The sequence below is a fragment of the Dichotomopilus funicola genome (assembly GCF_033296635.1).
Source record: "Dichotomopilus funicola strain CBS 141.50 unplaced genomic scaffold C8A04scaffold_5, whole genome shotgun sequence".
Lineage (NCBI taxonomy): Eukaryota > Fungi > Ascomycota > Sordariomycetes > Sordariales > Chaetomiaceae > Dichotomopilus > Dichotomopilus funicola.
In genome coordinates, this window is record NW_026944026.1 from 243,280 (window position 1) to 256,093 (window position 12,814).

At 56.1% G+C, this 12,814-nt stretch overlaps 3 protein-coding genes across 3 annotated transcripts; 1 reads left to right on the top strand and 2 right to left on the bottom strand.

Moving 5' to 3' along the window:
- Positions 1-4,189: 4,189 nt before the first annotated feature.
- On the bottom strand, positions 4,190-5,440 carry C8A04DRAFT_9347 (uncharacterized protein; the record flags this gene model as incomplete). The annotated part of the gene is made up of 1 exon (XM_062785451.1): positions 4,190-5,440. The coding sequence occupies one exon, from the start codon at positions 5,438-5,440 to the stop codon at positions 4,190-4,192; it is 1,251 nt and encodes a 416-aa protein (XP_062640308.1).
- A 759-nt stretch (positions 5,441-6,199) lies between these two features.
- Positions 6,200-7,731, top strand: C8A04DRAFT_34499 (uncharacterized protein; the record flags this gene model as incomplete). The annotated part of the gene is made up of 2 exons (XM_062782841.1): positions 6,200-6,275; positions 6,467-7,731. The coding sequence occupies 2 exons, from the start codon at positions 6,200-6,202 to the stop codon at positions 7,729-7,731; spliced, it is 1,341 nt and encodes a 446-aa protein (XP_062640309.1).
- A 1,692-nt stretch (positions 7,732-9,423) lies between these two features.
- C8A04DRAFT_9376 (CoA-transferase family III domain-containing protein) lies at positions 9,424-11,903 on the bottom strand (the record flags this gene model as incomplete). Its single annotated transcript, XM_062785460.1, has 3 exons — positions 9,424-10,498; positions 10,583-10,991; positions 11,276-11,903. The coding sequence occupies 3 exons, from the start codon at positions 11,901-11,903 to the stop codon at positions 9,424-9,426; spliced, it is 2,112 nt and encodes a 703-aa protein (XP_062640310.1).
- Between the last annotated feature and the right edge of the window lie 911 nt (positions 11,904-12,814).

Consider the following 12,814-nt stretch of genomic DNA (forward strand, 5'->3'; position numbering starts at 1 on the left):
CCGCTCATTCCGTTGAAAGGGAAATGCGGGGTGCCGCACACTTACATACATACCTACATACATCCAGACGCACATACCTACATACATCCCACGCACCACACCTTCATCCATACCACCCACACCATACAGCCCACACCCACACCACACCACGCACAAGCGTCACACATGTACTTCCACACTCCACACAGAGTTTTTTTTTCTTTTCTTGACGGTGGGGTGGGGGGACACAACAGCAGGACTAGACCGGGCCGAGCAGAAAAAAGGCAGACAAAAAAAGTCAAAAATGAGGGTAAGGGAGGGGCGGGTTGGACCTGGACTTGGCGGCGGGCATGGGTTGTCGGTTCGCTGGTTCGTCGGCTGTCGGTCGGGGGGGTGGTGAAGAACTTTTTTGGGGGCTTTGGTTTGGTTCGAGATCCTTCGATGAGGTTGTTGACCGCTTCCTTGACCTGACCTTTGTTGCGTTGCCCCGGGTCAGGCTAGGTTGTATGAGGCTGAGTTCGTTGTGTTCGTTCCTGATTGTTCTGTTGCTCTTTGTTCGTCGATGAGTCGTAAGTTTGGCGTGGCGGTGAGAGATGGTTGATGATAAGGGAGGTAGGTGGTGTGACCGTGAGTAAGTACATGTCTATGAGCAAGTATACGCGGATAGATGTAAGTCGGTGTGTTGTGTGTTGGTATGTTGTGTTGGTATGTGCTGTTGTGTTGGTGGGTAGATATGTCATGTCATGTTACGCCATCTCATACCATGCTACTCGACATTCAACACAGCTGGTATGTTTCTGTTCCCGCGTTCTTTGTTCAGATTATTCACCGCATCCCCCCTGATGTTTTACCTTTTTACATTTTTACCTTTTTACTTTTTATTTCCAGGGTCCATTGTCCCCGGGTTCTCCCTACCTCTATCCGTCCCCGTTATCCCGGGAGACGGCTGTCGGCTGTTGGGTACCGGCTGTTAGGTGCCGGTTGGGGGATTGGAATGCGGGTGACGACATCCTTGGTAACGGTTTTTTTTTTTTTTGGTTCGCAGAACTAAGTTGAATTGTTGGTGCTTAGCCGTTGGGTACATACATGAACCATGGTTGTCTTTTACTTGTCAATATGCAGGGCATATTGTCCCTCGGGCCGTGACAGATTTGAATTTGGTTGTTGGTGGGTTTGTATTTACTTACCCCTGGCCGGGTCATCACTTTCCCCGGAAGTGTTGTTGAAGGGGTGATATCAAGGAGCTGCTATTATTGCGCGGTAGGAGAGGAGCGGGAAAGGGGCCAAGAGACGGTGAGTGAACCAGGGAGAAGAAATGTTGGATGGTTCATTAGCCGGTTAAACCTTCATCCAGTTATATTTTTCCTCTCATTTTGTTTTACGTCGAGGAAATATACCTGTTTCCCGGCTTCAATGAGGTACCTCGTTTATAAGCTTGGTTCTACCATGGCCGTTGTTAGGTAAACACTCACTCGGCACCCATATCCGCTCTACCTGTAACGAAACACCGTAATAATAAGGGTCAAGTCTTCTCGGACAAGATCGGCAGTTGTTGGCCATTGGGGCATGTCGCCATCGCTCGCCAACGCATGTTTACGTATGTATGTATGTATATATGTGTCGTGTGTGGTGTGCGTGGAAACCATGGGGTCAGAACACGACACGGTGGCGATGGAAGTCTCAGGGTCCTCTCTACGATCAACCTACATATAGTAGAAACTTAATGTGCATATGTATCTCGTGATTTCAGCCCGTTCCCCCACGCAGAGGTTCTATCACGTGTGGATGGGATCTTCGAAGGCTCTCTTCTTCTTTTCCTTGGAGCATAATGGACCTCGGAGACTGCCGACGTCGGGGCAACTAGTATTGAAACCCCGGGGTTTCGTTAGACGGTTTACTGCACTTACTGATCTGGTCATGTGGATGGTATTGTAGTGATCGTGTCCTGAGCTAAGGGGTGAAATTGGTTGGATAGAACCCGATCTTCGTTCACCATCCTTATATCTTTTGCACTTCCAGTTTTTGTGCACACGTACACGCAACACACTGCGTAAGCCTCTCCGACTCAACGTTCCCTAGTGTTGCGCAGGAGAGAAAGATGGTCATCCACACCCGCCTTCGCCTCCTGAGTGCCGGATCGAAGGCGACGTGAGGCGATGGGGCTCTCTCTGTGTTTGGGAGCACGGAAGTCAGCTGCCGGCTTGGACGGTGCTACTCAGTATGCGGGCAAATGGTCTTCAACACGGCGCTGCCTTATTTTGTGGTGATGGGCGGTTTTGTCTTCCATGCCGGGGGGTGGAATAACTTGGTCTTTCCTATACGGGTAAACCGCTCGTGGTAGACAAGAAATTGATTCCTTGCCAGTGTTGTATGTTAAGCCATCCTAAAAGTTCGGCGCATTATTTGGAGTTCATTATGCAGTGGTGATGGAATACAAGAGCGTATTATAGCTTGGCCATGGCCAATATATCCTTACAACAATATCCTATCAAGCCGTGTTTATTCTTCCTCTGCGCGCATTTCCCGGTCAGCCGTCCCTTTCCCGTAGACGGCCGAGGAATCGGCCGCTAGAACCGGGTGCGGTATTTTGGCAATGATGACAATGCGGAGTTGGACCCCTAGTTTGAGAGTTGATATTTGGTGGATCATATTGACAGTTCCTTGGAGTTTCTGGGCACTGGGACGGGCTGCGCCACAGAAAGCCTACCGCGGTAGAATACAATGGATACCGAAAGAACGGCTCGGGCGAGAAGGCAGAAACGGGGATCAAATGCGCTCACGCAATATCGGGTTTCTCGTGTTGAGCCGTGACAAGGACATTCCGCACCGGAATGAATGAATAGGTTTTGGGAAACGGCCCTTTTTAGATTGATGTTGAATGTTGAAAGGGATCAATCAGCCTGACATAATGATGTTGACGGGCTAGTCCGCTTGGCATTGACAATCATGCGTGTGTTGTGTTGACGTGGTGATATCCGCTGTGGTGTTTGTTTACATGTTCAGGGGCGACTGCAGATGGATGTTGGAATCGAGGCACCGATGGGAGGAGACAAAAAAGAAAAAGGAAACACAACACCAATGCAATTCGAGGGACACCCATCCCAAGGAGTTTACGAAAGCCAATGTAAATTGGGAGCGTATAAAAAAACATTGGACAGTGGGAGCTACCAACATGAAGGAGTTATTAGAAAAAAGACTCCAAAAAAAGATCAAAATAGCAAAAGCTCACCACCCAGCCCTACTGTTACACCCGGTCAGTAGAGTTAAATCTGATGGTTACGAAAAGTCCCAGGGCCTTAAGTATATCAGCAGGGGACTTTTGCTTCGCGTTCGGTTCGAACCCATGCCCTCTTCCCTCAGGTCGCGCGTAATGAGGGCGGATTGCCTGCCAACTTTTCGACGCTCAAGACTTAACCCCGTCAGGGAATTAAATGATGCGACGCCTGAGCCAAACTCACCACCGGGTGTGGTCGGTTTGTAGCCCCATTGGAGGCGGGTTGGAAATTGGGTCGTTGGACCTAATATATATAGTGTGGGAGAGCAGGTGCGGTATTTGGGGCGGGCGAAGGCTGGAAGGGGCTGAGAGTTGGGATGGAAGGTAGAAACTCCCCTTTAAACAAGTCACCGGCTGTCCGGTATACTCTTCTTCAACTATCGACCTAGCTAAGGTAGTGGAAGATAATGGAAATTCTATTGACTTTGGAACCAACCAACGGTCCGTTAACACAGACGACCGAAGCAATATGATAGTATCTCTTGAAGACCGACCAATAACCCATCTTGACAGATGGCAGGGCGGTATCATACTTTTTCAACACCACAAACAACGGCAGGAGCTAAGGTGTAAGGACTACGCCCCAAGTTAGGCACCGTGAGGCTTCGTTGGAGGGGTTGGCCCGGCAAGGGCTTGGGCTGGACTTCTATGAAAAGGGCTGGGGAGAGAGAAGTATTAAGTTGTCGAACAAGATCGTAGCGCTTCAAGGGTGGCATTGTCAGGCCCGAGACTATCATAAAGTATCGCATCACCCTCTCCACGTACACTCCTCAATTTTGATATTAGTTTCCGGAAATGAGGTAACGTGGTTATGTACGAGAATCCTCCAGACGGATATATATCTAAGGTGTTGCCCCGAAGAACAAATCACCGTTTGCTACACCATTCGACCCCGTTTCATAATCCAACACTTATTCATACTATACACCCAACCACTTACAACCCCTTCACCCCTTTCCCCCTCCCCGTGTCCTGCCTAACAGGCAACAACCGATCCAACGCCCGTCCCTCATCCAACGTCCACCCCCCCGTAACATCCATCTTATACTCCTTCCCAGCCAACCGCACCTTAATAAACCCCTCCCGATTAAACGACCGCCTCAACCCGCGCCACGCACCCCCAAACGCCTTGCGCGCATCGCGAAACGGCGACGTCATGATATGGTCCAGGTTATACTGGCGCTCGGCGGCGCGGGCGTCGCGCGCGGCTCGTTCGCGGCGGACTTGCTCGGCTAGGGTCTCACCGCGGCCGCTGATGAGGCGGGATGAGGGTTGGCGTGGGTTGGCGCTGCTGCTGCTGCTGGTGAGGGTCTGGCCCATGGTGAAGAGGGAGTACATCCGGAAGGGCAGCTGGATTTCGTCTGGGCGGAGGAGGTGTTTTTTGGAGGGCATGAAGGGGAATGGGCGGCGCGTGGTGACTTCGACGTAGAGCGGGGTCGCAGCTGCCGCAGTGGCAGTAGCAGCAGTGGTAGCGGTAGCGGCAGCAACCCCGGCGGCGGACTGCGCCTTTGCTGCAACGCCGGCGCTGGACGATGTGACCGCGCGACCGGCGAGCTGGGAGGCCGGGATGGCTTCGATCGAGGCAATGATACGGCCGGCGCCCATGATGAAGTAGCCGCCCATGCCGCCCATGGCGACGAGGATGACGGTGAAGGCGTGTGGGACCCACCAGGACAGTCCCTCGGGTGGGTGCAGGATGACGGCCGAGTACTGCGTGATCATGTAGGTCAGGCAGAAGACGCCCGAGGAGAAGCAACCGGCGCGGAACCAGAAGTGGGAGGGCGCTTCGTAGAGCAGGGTGCGGCCTTTGGCGGCGAGCTGCTCTGCGTAGCTCATGGGCGGGCGGGTGGAGCGCCCGAGGGTGGGAGTAGGCGTGGGCGTGGGCGTGGGCGTAGGTGCGGGTGTGGGTGTGGTTTTTGGGAGCGCGGGCTTAGGAACAACAGGGACCTTGGGAGCAGACGGGGTAGACGGAGTAGAGGGTGCCGATGGTGTTGCTCCGGGTTTCGGACGAGGGGGTGTCCGCACCGGCTGGGGGAGCTTGTGAATGGCTTTCTGGAGGCATCGGGCCGTGGAAAAGCGGGCGCGGAGGAGCTGGCGGGCTTGGGTCGCGGGGCATTGGCAGGGGGCGTGTTGTCGGACGACGACGTGGAAGAACCGGGGGCCGAAACCTCGGGAGATGGACGCCATTTTGCTGGTTGGTGGTGATCGGTTAGCCGTGATATAATTCGGGAGGTGAATGTGAAACGTCGGGAAGCATACCTGCACCGAGTCACGGCCAATTGGCCACCACTGCCTGTCAGAGGGGTTGTTTACCACAGCGCTTGATAGCTTGAGGTTGTCTCGCGGGGCCCAGTTTGGAATTTGGTGGGGCCGAAATTTTGTCGGAAGTCGGAGCAAATTGACGCGAGGTTCGCGCCTTGGCGAAGCTTTGACGTTCGGAGCACCCCCAATTGACAGGGTCCATAGCGGGTCCGGCCGCGTGGTGCTTGGGATGAGACTAAATGGACTGTGCTTGACAGAAGTCATTATTCGGAGACGACCCCTTCTTTGGTAGAAACCCGAGTGACAATAGATTCAGGTAATGAAGGAATGAAGTTATCACAGGCTACTGGAACAGGCATGGACGTCCTTCCCCTCGACATTGAGGGTACCGTTCCAGAGTTTACAACCTGCACCATTTGAGGGTTCGATATGATCGACAGCTCCCTGCACAGTCTCTTTAACATCGGGTTGTTGGCGAAAATCCCTGCAAGCAATTGTTGAGAAAGCCAAGACAAGCTTGGGCCAACGTCTAAATCGGTCCGCTTCCCGCCAAGTCCGCGACTCCCAGGCCCAGCAGAGCGTATTTCATCTTTTTCCAGCACCCAAAACGCACGCACATCGGCCTTCCGTCGTTGCAACTATTTGCACCGACAGCCCAATTGGGTTTCTCGACCATCGCCAACAATGGCATCTCTTGCAGCGGCGTGCCGCATATCAGCGCGGCTGGCGAGTCGAAAAGTGCCGCACGATGCAGCTCGAGGTCAGTCAGTCAGCGACTCGAAAAAAGATGAAGCTAGCGTTGGGGATATTAAAAAGAGGAGGATGCAAGATGAAGGCGATGGATGGAGCGAGAACAGAAGGCGGAATTTGGACGGGATTTTACAGGACAAGAGCAGAGAGGGAAAAAATAACCGAATAATCTAAGAGTCCAAGCTGACCGTTCCGAAACAGGGTTCCGGACATCGGCCGCGGCCCTCGCTGCCCAAAACTTCACCATGCCCGCGCTCTCCCCCACCATGACCGAGGGCAACATCGCCGCCTGGCGGGTCAAGGAGGGCGACAAGTTCTCCGCCGGCGACGTGCTCCTCGAGATCGAGACCGACAAGGCCACCATGGACGTCGAGGCACAAGAAGACGGCATCCTGATGAAGGTCATGCAGGCCGACGGCAGCAAGGGCGTGCAAGTCGGCACACGGATCGCTGTCATCGCCGAGGAGGGAGACGACATCAGCGCGCTCGAGATTCCCGCCGACGAGAAGACATCACAACCACCGCAGTCCGCCAGCACCGAGGCCCCCAAATCCGAGACCCCGGCTGCTCCGGAACAGTCCGAATCAACCCCGTCCGCTACCGGCTCCACGACCGCTTCCGCCTCTAAGTCTACCGGCCCCAAGCGGACCTTCCCCTTGGTCCCTTCGGTTCTCAATCTACTTAAGGAAAACGGCCTCGACGAGTCCGCCGTCAACGATATCACCCCTACAGGTCCCCAGGGACGTCTCCTCAAAGGCGACGTGCTCGCCCACCTCGGGAAGATCAACACCGGCACCCCGGCTGCGATCTCCGCCCGCTTCGAGAAGGCTTCCCACCTCGACCTGAGCAACATCAAGGTCGCAGCCGCGAAACCAGCCCCGGCCACCAGGAAGCCCACCACAGCCGACACCGCCGCTCCCGCACCACCACCCAAATCCCTCGTCTCCCTCCCTGTCTCCCTCTCCGCGGTGCTCGAAGCCCAGGCCCGCATCCACAAGACCCTCGGCGTGTTCCTGCCCCTCTCCACCTTCATCGCCCGCGCCTCCGAGCTCGCCAACGACGAGCTGCCGCTCCCCTCCAACTATCAACCCTCCGCCGACGAACTCTTCCACCAGCTCCTCGGGCTCGACAAGGTCTCTTCCAAGGTCTCGCGCGGATCGTACATCCCGCTGATCTCATCCGCCTCGTCACCGTCCGCAGCGGTATTCACCGCACCCAAGCCCCAGGCGAAACAAAAGAAGGTCGATATCTTGGACATTCTCGCGGCCAAGCCCCAGCTCAAGTCTAAGCCCGCAACAACAACGGCTTCCTCGAAACCAACGGCGTCCGTCCTCCCCGGCCCGTCGACGGCCGGCCCCAACCTGTTCAGCCTGCAGGTGCCCAAGGCAGAGGAGAAGCGGGCGACGGTGTTTTTGGAGCGGGTCAAGACTGTGTTGGAGACTGAGCCGGGGCGATTGGTGCTGTGATTATGATTATGATGATGACCGGTGGTGGTGTGCTGATGCGGTAGGATGTGGTATCCCGGAGCGGATGGACGAGAGGGGGGAGGGGTTGTGTGCGTTGTGTAACATTAAATATGGAAAGAAATCAAGTTTTTTTAACATGCTTGAACACCTTTTCTACAACCATATCCTTTCTCTAAAGCGGCCATAGCATCTTTTAGTCTCGGCCTCGGGGTTTCTTTTCCCGCTTCCGGGGGTTTTTCCCCGTTTCTTCTACCTACCTTGTTTTGTCGCCTTGTCTTGCCCTACCTTGCCCTACCTCGCTTCTCGCCTCTTCGCCCTCTCGGGTTATTCCCTTCCTTTCCTTTCGTTTCCTTCATGCGTTTCCTGCCTTTCCTCACCGGGGCGGAGCCAAATTCACCAAACCGGACGAATAACAGGCTAGCCGGAACATCAAAACAGGCAGACCGGTCAGTTTCACCACGCCACTCACTCACACATCTACGTGGTAGGTAGGGAGAAGACTATCACACACGCGCATCACACGCATCACACGCATCACGCGGATCTCAGACATCTCAGATATGGTAGTACAGCACTACTAATACCAAGGCTGTGTGTGAGCTGCAGTTCAGTCCAATCCAGTCCAGTCCAGTTTAGTTTGGTTCAGTTTAGTTCAGGGTACACCTCCTGGTCGGGGTTAAGCAACGCTAAGCTACCGAAGCCAAATTAACTAAGCGAGCGTATAAAAGCAGGGTAGGGTAAAACCCAACCCAAGGCAGACAGGAAAGATTCCCCGAAATGATGGTGTGCATGACACCGAACCGACAAAAACGCTGTACCACCATCCACATCACCCACATGGCGTGGTGGATGGATGCCTGTGAGTGTTGAAAACGCCGAAATGGACTAAAACGGATTGACTGCACGGCTTGGATCGGGTCTACTACCTATGTAAAGCAGGGTCTGGATCGGGTCTTAAAGTGTAAAGTTGGGGTTGGACAAAGACAAAGGGCAAGACCGGACAAGATTGCACAAGACAAGGCAAGACAAGGACTGGCTTAAGCATAGTGCCTAGCTAACTAGCTGGATGCTGTAGGTGGGTGGGGTAGTTAAAAGCTGGGGTGCCTCCGTGTAAGAGATAGAGAGAGAGAGAGAGACAGGGAAGAGAGGGAGAGAAAACAAATAAACCCGGCATTGTTCTGTGGTGTATGTGTTCTAGTTGGAAAAACCGACAACCAAACAAAACCAAAGCAAACCAAGCCAACCCAAGCGAAACAAACAGACATCAAATCAGACTAACCGCCGACCCAGTCTTCCTTCCTTCTTTCTTTAATTCTTTCTTTCTTCTTTCTGGCCAGGCCCAACTGGCTTTGGTTCTGTTGAATGAGCAGATGATGATGACGATAATGATATGATAAACTGACCGAGAGTTCAACAGACAAGTGATGTAAAGAGAGCGAGAAAGAGAAAGCAAAAAAAGACATCGCATACCGACCACCTGTACCGTTTCCGTGAACGCAAACGCTCCGACCTGAATGCCCGGCCATTGGTTATGATGATGATCCCAAGGGGGATATGAAAAGAGAGGAGGGATAATGAAGGAAGGAGAAAAGAGAAAGGGGAACTGAGGAAGAGAATAAGGGAATGAAAGGAGGGAGAGAATAAAACTAGGTACGAAAACCGTCCACTCGTTGACCCACCCCGCCTCATCCATTACTTCTCACCCCCAACCCACGAATAGTTGTTGTCATCACTGTCACTCTCCTCTTGCTCTTGTTCCTGTCCAAGCATCTCCTCCTCCCACCCTTCCCATCCAAGAGCCTTATCATCCCACCCGTTCGGCCGCGCCGTCCTCACATGTCCGACGCGCACGCCCTCAATCGTGATCGCCTCTCGCGGCCACCGCACGACCCCCTGAAACGCCGGGCTCCATGCCGCCTGCATCAGACCGCTCTCGTCACCGTCACGGTTGGAAAACAGATGCGGCACCGTCCGTCGCATGCTCGCTAGCGCACGGCGCCCAACCTCATCGACCGAGTCACTGTGGCGTAGTCCAAAGAAGCCCGCGGGGTTCTTGTCCTCATGCCCATGCTCGCGGCGGAGCCGGGTCCGTTCTGTCTCGGGGAGCAGGCCGAGCCCAAGCAGGAAGGCGTCGTACTGGACAAGGCTGGTCCGACACACCCAGCTGCCGCCCTCTGTTGCGCGACGGTAGAGGCCTGTCAGCGCAGCCGCACAGCCGAGGGCGCCCGTGCCGTAGTCAGACATGGGGAACGGCGGCACGACGGGCTCGTCCAAACCCATGAACTCGCCCTGCGCCCAGGCGACGCCGGTTACGCAGTCGGCGATCTGTTGCCATCCGGCGCGGGAGGCCCATTCAGCCCCGGCCGAGGCCGGCAAGTCGCTTCCGCCGAAGCAGTCCTCGGCCACGTACACAAAGCCCTTGCCGCGCTGCTGGGCAATTTGGGCGAGGGCCTCAGGTCCGTACCCGAGCCGGGCTAGTGAGCCGGGGCGGTACCCGTCGATGAGCACGTCGGCATCGGCTAAGAGAGAGGCAAAGATCTCGCGGTCGTGCGTGGTGGTTCTGCCGTTGTTGTCGGGCCGTAGGTCGAGGTGGATGGCGTGTTTGCCCGTGTTGACGTCCAGCTGGAAGAAGGGCACGTCGGGCAGGTCCGGTGAGGTCACCTTGATGACCTGGGCGCCGTGGGCAGCAAGGCAGCGGCCGATGGTGGGGCCGGCAATAACACGGCAGAGCTCCAGGACCTTGATGCCGGCGAGGGCGTATTGTGGGCTGCCACTGGTGCTGCTGATGCCACTGCTGCTGCTGCTGCTGTCACCCTGTTGGCTGTTGGATGGGGCAGCGGTCTCGGAGCACGAGGCGGAGGAGGGGGGTGTTGGTGAAGGGAAGGGCGTGGGCGGAGTGATGCGGGCATCTGCAGGGTTCGGACGAACGGTTAAGGGTGGGAGCTTCAGCATGGCCTTGCCGTGCGGGGTGGCTTGGAACTGGGGCCAGGTGAGCGCCTGGATGCCGGCTTGCCGGTGCGAGATATTCAGTGCATCCAGCTCGGTGGCCGTGAACTTTTGGACCGCTGACTCGATGTAGTCGATAATGGCGTGGTAGTCGGTCATGGCGGGGTTTTCCTTGGGCAGCCCCAGCATTTGTAGGGTCACATCTGCGTCGAGAGAGCCGTGGATGTGATAGTACTCGTCTGGATTCTTGGTGCGGTACAGGTTGGCCGACATGCGTCGGTAGAGCACCGACTGGGCCTGGTTTAGGTCCGTGTCTGCCACCCACGTTAGCTGTGCTCTCTCACAAGTGGGGGTGTTCGGATGTGGGCGCCTCGAAGTGGCAAGTGGGTGGGTGTCTGTGAGTGGGCTTTTGGGAGTGGGCTTCTTGGAGTGGGTGTCTGGAAATGTGTGTTTGGAGGTGGGTGTTTTGGAAGTGGGTGTCTCGAAGTGGGAAGTGGGATGTGCCGAGCGGGCATGCGGATGTGTCTGGGTGTGGTGTGGGTTCTGGGCATGGAATGCGGGTGTTGGCGCCCCCCTCCGAGCGTAGGTGCTCACTCACCAGGGATCCTGTTCTTGATGCGCGGGTCAGGCTTGTCCATGCCATCCAGCGTGGTCAGATACGCCGACATCAGAAAGGCTGAGACCTTGTCGCTGTCGATCTGGATCGTCCTGCTGTCGGTCCCGTACCGAAGCTTCGAGATGGCTGCCGCTGCGCAGGCCTCGAGGCCCTTGATGGCCGCCGTGGCCTCCTGCTCCCTAAGGGGCGTCGGGAAATACACTTCGTCTCCCTTCGCCGTGGCTGAGGTGACTTGAACGGCCCCTTGGAACGCCAGGATGGCCTCGGGAAGCTCGCTGCGGGCGGAGGCTGACAGTTTGCCGAGGGCTTCTTGTGCTCCCGCGGCCACGGAGTACCGCGGGCGAGGTCCGGGACCGGGACCGGGACCGGGGCCGGGACCGTTCACGGCCGCGGCGGGTAGTTCGCGGTGCTTCTTCTTGAACGCCATGAGCTTCTGCCAGTACCGGAGGGTCGCAAAGGACATGGTCGGCGACATGGTGGGTGACGGGAGCGGCCCCAGGGCGTGGTGGTGGCTGTTGTAATGGGCTTTTTCAGGCGTGGTGATGGCGGTGGCATTCCAGTTCCATCCCAACGCAGGCGTTGTTGGCGTCATGGTACGTGTTGACTCCATTGTGACTAGATCCGCGTGCCTATCCAGGAACAAAGAAGAGTCGATGCCCTTAAGGCCCTTTTGATACCGTGGCCCAGCCGGCTGTATAAGTACCGGTTCCATCCGAGGTCTGGTACCTTGATGACACGGTGTTGGTGGTCATGGGTGTACTTTGTACTTTATCGAGGGATCCTTGGTGAGACCCCACTCCGTGGTGGAGGACAAGCAGGACTGAGGTGGTAGACTGGCAGGATGACAGGACAGCAACGCACAACGCAGCGGCCGTTGGTGAGAATGGGTGAGAGGGGGAGAGCGTGCGAGAGGGAGAGAAAGAGGCGCGAGAAAAGTCCTGAGGTGATATCCGGGCACGGGAGGACCGCGGCCAGAGACAAAATGCCGGGAATCATGCCCGGATCCATGACGACGGCTGACCCCCCGGGACGGGACAGCTTCCAGCTTCCTGTGGGATCTGTACCGATCTGTACGTACCGCAGCATCTCCCCACGCGTTCCGTCTACGGGAGCTACATAGGCGGCGCTACTGTGTGTACACTAGTGTAGGAAGAGCTGGGAGCCAAGCATGGCCAAGCAGGGGGAGCCAGGACTGTGCAGTGTGAGGAGAACAGAAGGACGGGGGTGGCGGATCGGACGGAGGCAAAAGCCGTGATTGGAAGTCGGTTCTCCCCGCAAGCCCGCGCTCGCCCATGCTCCTTCCGACGACTACCAACGGTTGGCTGGTCGCGCGCGAACGGGTTCCGAGGGGCTGGCGAGGGCATTGGCGAATCCCTGAGACGCTTTGGGTGCTGCACCACGTGCGGCTAGCCTGCCCGCTCCACTTCCTGACGACTAGCTTCTGTAGTGTAGTGTCCTGTGTACTGTATGTACTCGGAGGAGTACAGTACGAGAGTACTTCTGTCTTGCCCCTAAGCGCGG